This window comes from Ranitomeya variabilis, chromosome 4 (assembly GCF_051348905.1).
Source record: "Ranitomeya variabilis isolate aRanVar5 chromosome 4, aRanVar5.hap1, whole genome shotgun sequence".
Taxonomy (NCBI): Eukaryota; Metazoa; Chordata; class Amphibia; order Anura; family Dendrobatidae; genus Ranitomeya; species Ranitomeya variabilis.
The window spans coordinates 670,411,183-670,415,914 of record NC_135235.1 but is presented as its reverse complement, the minus strand read 5'-3'; the positions used below and the strand labels follow the sequence as shown (position 1 = coordinate 670,415,914).

The following is a 4,732-nucleotide window of genomic DNA, read 5'->3' as shown; positions in this document are numbered from 1 at the left end:
CTGAATGAAAAGAATATGGAAAATCATAAAGAATCCAATGAAATAATACAAATACTGGAGACTTTATATTCAATCACTAGCCAAATTTGGTGCTATTTAGCAAAACTTGACACTTTTTTCCCCTAAGAACATTTGCATTTTTGCACAAAATGAATGAACCACTTGCACCATTTTGAAGAATTTGGAGCCAAAACCTTCAATGAATGCCGCGAGACCAAAAAAGAAAAGTGACTTTTAAAAAAATGATGAATGGAGACCTACGTTTTCTGGTACAGAGCCTGTTATTCCTGCAGACCAGATGTGACTGAAGACCTGTCATAAACATTCAGTGAGAAGAAAGCTCAATAGCATGCGGGTGCGGGGACTCGAGCAGCCACAATACGAGGTGCATACCTAGGCACCCAAGAAACGAGCACTCATCACTAACTATTATTTATCAAGCATCAGAATTTTTTAAGTTATTCAAATAATTAACAGAGAATTATATTCCTGCTTGGATGTGTCGTCTGTTTGTAGCCAATGTTGGGCCCTGGCTGCAGTAATATGTTGTACTGTGATGTGTTCACCATCTCGGGTCTAACATGGAGTCTACACCTCTGCTACCGATGTCTAGTACTGGCTGCGGTCCCGACTCAGGGCGTTATCACTGTGTTATCTGTGGTGTTACATAGGACTGCAGGTGACATCTACTACATTATCTTTACTAGGAGAGTTATCACTGTGTTATCTCTGGTGTTACATAGGACTGCAGGTGACATCTACTACATTATCTGTACTCACAGAGTAATCACCGACATACTGACAGGGATTCTAGATTGTGAGCCCCATCGGGGACAGCGAAGATAATGTGTGCAAACTGTAAAGCGCTGCGGAATATGTTACCGCTATATAAAAATAAAGATTATTATATTATATGATCTGTGGCGTTAAATAGGACTGCAGGTGATATTTATTCATGATATGTCCTTAGCGCATTATCACGGTTATCTGTGTGGCGGCTTTCCATTCTTTGCTAGAGCAGCATAATATACATCTCGTGGTCTGGGCCGCTGATCTTTTCTGACCCTAATGCCCTCCTAGTCACCATAAGGCTGGAGTCACACATGGCGTAAGACAATACGCCACGTATTATACGTCCGTACTACGGCCGTAATACGGAGAAATGTTCCCAAAATAGTGATCCGTAGTCAGGGTGTGTCAGCGTATTTTGCGCATGGCATCCTCCGTATGTAATCCGTATGGCATCCGTACTGCGAGATTTTCGCGCAGGCTTGCAAAACCGACATCTAATGGATTTATGTGCTCAAATGTCCGTTAAAACATATATACAGTATATATATATATATATAATATGTCATTGAGACACATATATATATATTCTGTATTTAGATTTCATTCAGCGCGATATCTGTGAAAAGTCGGTAATTCAATTGCCGGCTTTTCATTTCTCCTGCACAAACCCGACAGGATATGAGACATGGTTTACATACAGTAAACCATCTCATATCCCCATTTTTTTTGCATATTCCACACTACTAATGTTAGTAGTGTGTATGTGCAAAATTTGTGCACTGTAGCTGCTAAAATAAAGGGTTAAATGGCGGAAAAAATTGGCGTGGGCTCCCGCGCAATTTTCTCCGCCAGAGTGGTAAAGCCAGTGACTGAGGGCAGATATTAATAGCCAGGAGAGGGTCCATGGTTATTGGCCCCCCCGTGGCTAAAAACATCTGCCCCCAGCCACCCCAGAAAAGGCACATCTGGAAGATGCGCCTATTCTGGCACTTGGCCACTCTCTTCCCACTCCCTGTAGCGGTGGGATATGGGGTAATGAAGGGTTAATGCCACCTTGCTATTGGAAGGTGACATTAAGCCAGATTAATAATGGAGAGGCGTCAATTATGACACCTATCCATTATTAATCCAATTGTTGGAAAGGGTTAAAAAACACACACACACATGATTTAAAAGGATTTTAATGAAATAAACACAGCGGTTGTTGTAATAATTTATTGTTCTCGCAATCCATCAGGAACACCCTCGCTTGGAAAAATAATAAACGCACAAGATACATACCTTCTGGTGAACCGTCTCGTCCCACGAAGTAATCCATCTGAAGGGGTTAACTAATATTACAGGCACGAGCTGCGATAAACCACTCGCTGGTGCCTGTAATCCCCGGGTGCTGAAAGGAAAGCTGGATCTGTACTTACATTGAGTCGCGGTGAGGCGCCCTCTGGTGGATGTTCTCATGAACTGCAGCCTGGGAACTTTTTCCCACGCTCCAGGTCATATGAGGACATCCACCAGGGGGCGCATCACCGCGACTGAAGGAAATGTAGGTCAATGACCTACATTTCATTCATTCGCCGGGGATTACAAGCACGAGCACAGCTGCATTAGCAGGGCTCCTGCCTGTAATATTAGTTAACCCCTTCAGATGGATTACATCGTGGGACGTGATCTGACATCAGAAGGTATGTATCTTGTGCGTTTATTATTTTGCCAAGCGAGGGTTTGCAAATGGATTGCGAGAACAATAAATTATTACAACAACCGCTGTGTTTATTGCATTAAACTACTTTTAAATCATGTGTGTGTGTGTTTTTTAACCCTTTCCAACAATTGGATTAATAATGGATAGGTGTCATAATTGACGCCTCTCCATTATTAATCTGGCTTAATGTCACCTTCCAATAGCAAGGTGGCATTAACCCTTCATTACCCCATATCCCACCTCCCACCGCTACAGGGAGTGGGAAGAGAGTGGCCAAGTGCCAGAATAGGCGCATCTTCCAGATGTGCCTTTTCTGGGGTGGCTGGGGGCAGATGTTTTTAGCCACGGGGGGGGCAATAACCATGGACCCTCTCCTGGCTATTAATATCTGCCCTCAGTCACTGGCTTTACCACTCTGGCGGAGAAAATTGCGCGGGAGCCCACGCCAATTTTTTCCGCCATTTAACCCTTCATTTTAGCAGCTACAGTGCACAAATTTTGCACATACACACTACTAACATTAGTAGTGTGGAATATGCAAAAAAAATGGGGATATGAGATGGTTTACTGTATGTAAACCATGTCTCATATCCTGTCGGGTTTGTGCAGGAGAAATGAAAAGCCGGCAATTGAATTACCAACTTTTCACTAACACTGCTGCGTATTTCTCGCAAGTCACACTGCAGGTCCGTGTGGAATCCGTATTTTTCTCGCCCCCATAGACTTTCATTGGCGTATTATTTGCGCAATACGCTGACAAACGCAGCATGCTGCGATTTTGTACGGCCGTAGAAAGCCGTATAATACTGAACCGTAATATACGGCTAATAGGAGCAGCCCCATTGAGAAGCATTGTGCCGTATGTAATGCGAGTTTTACGTACGTAGTTTTTGCGCTCTTACGTACGTAAAACTCGCCAGTGTGACCCCGGCCTAACCCCACAGAATGCAAAAATAGTGATCAAAGACGAAAATAAAGACTAGAAATAAAGCCGCAAACATGAGGAAGAGAAAAACCTTGTGGGAAAATAATATCTCCCAGACACCCAGGACTGCAGAGCCCGATCTCAGGATCTCCGGGTCACAGGTCAGAGCCCAGAGACCAGCAACTGGGGAGAACGTGTGTATTCAGGGGGGAAACGTGGAAAACGGAACAGCACAGAGATGGGAAAGGCCATTTATTATATGGTGAGGCGAAATGGCCGAGTGTGACCAGCGGCTAATCCTGATAGAGAATAACGGGGCTCCAGCACCTACCTCCACCTGCAGAGCCGCACTCCACATATATGGCTGTTCTGTGCGCACAGGACCTGTGATGAGGTCACAGGAGGGGAGGAGTCAGGGGTCACATGATCAGGGGCCTCAGTGTATGCAGGACTCTGCTGTGCTGGTTGTCATGGTGCTGGATGAGGGGAAGTTTATGTGTGGGGTCAGGAGGGGTTTACAGGGTGGATGTAGCAGAGCCGTGTGTGTACGAGGTGTACGGAGCGGAGCCGTGTGTGTACGAGGTGTACGGAGCGGAGCCGTGTGTGTACGAGGTGTACGGAGCGGAGCCGTGTGTGTACGAGGTGTACGGAGCGGAGCCGTGTGTGTACGAGGTGTACGGAGCAGAGCCGTGTGTGTACGAGGTGTACGGAGCAGAGCCATGTGTACAAGATGTGCAGAGCACAACCATGTGTGTACGGAGCGGAGCCGTGTCTATGTGGTGTACGGAGCGGAGCCGTGTGTGTATGAGGTGTACGGAGCGGAGCAGTGTGTGTATGAAGCGTATGTAGTAGAGACGTGTGTGTTTAGCGGAGCCTAGTATGTATGTAGTAGAGCCGTGTGTGTACATGAAGTACAGAGTGGAGCAGTGTGTGTACGAAGCGTATGTTTCAGAGCCGTGTGTGTACGAGGTGTACGGAGCGGAGCAGTGTGTGTACGAAACGTATGTAGCGGAGCCGTGTGTATCTGTCCCTCCCATTACTTTGCTATAATTGCTGTCTCCCCTGTGTCTTCTCCATGAGACACAAGAAATACAATCCCACCTCGTCCCCCCGATCTCTGTGCGGCCCCCCCACATCTCTGATCTGCTCATCGCTCTTCAGCTTCCTACAATGGAGAGAAGCTGCAGGTCCTGGAGCAGCCAGACAGGAGATGGTGGGCAACGATGGCCTAAGGGACCACTCATAATGACACTGTCATGTGATCAGTCACATGTCCAGAGCTGACCGCTTACTAATGTATAAAGGAATTAATA

General features: G+C 46.1%; 1 protein-coding gene across 1 annotated transcript in view; it reads right to left on the bottom strand.

The window, feature by feature from the left end:
- Window positions 1-3,804, bottom strand: part of LOC143766291 (uncharacterized) — a 96,963-nt gene extending 93,159 nt beyond the window's left edge. Inside the window, exon 1 of the mRNA XM_077253855.1 lies at window positions 3,751-3,804. Coding sequence (XP_077109970.1) covers window positions 3,751-3,777 — 27 coding nt within the window. The 5' untranslated portion in view covers window positions 3,778-3,804. The remainder of the gene's footprint in view (window positions 1-3,750) is intronic.
- Window positions 3,805-4,732: the final 928 nt, after the last annotated feature.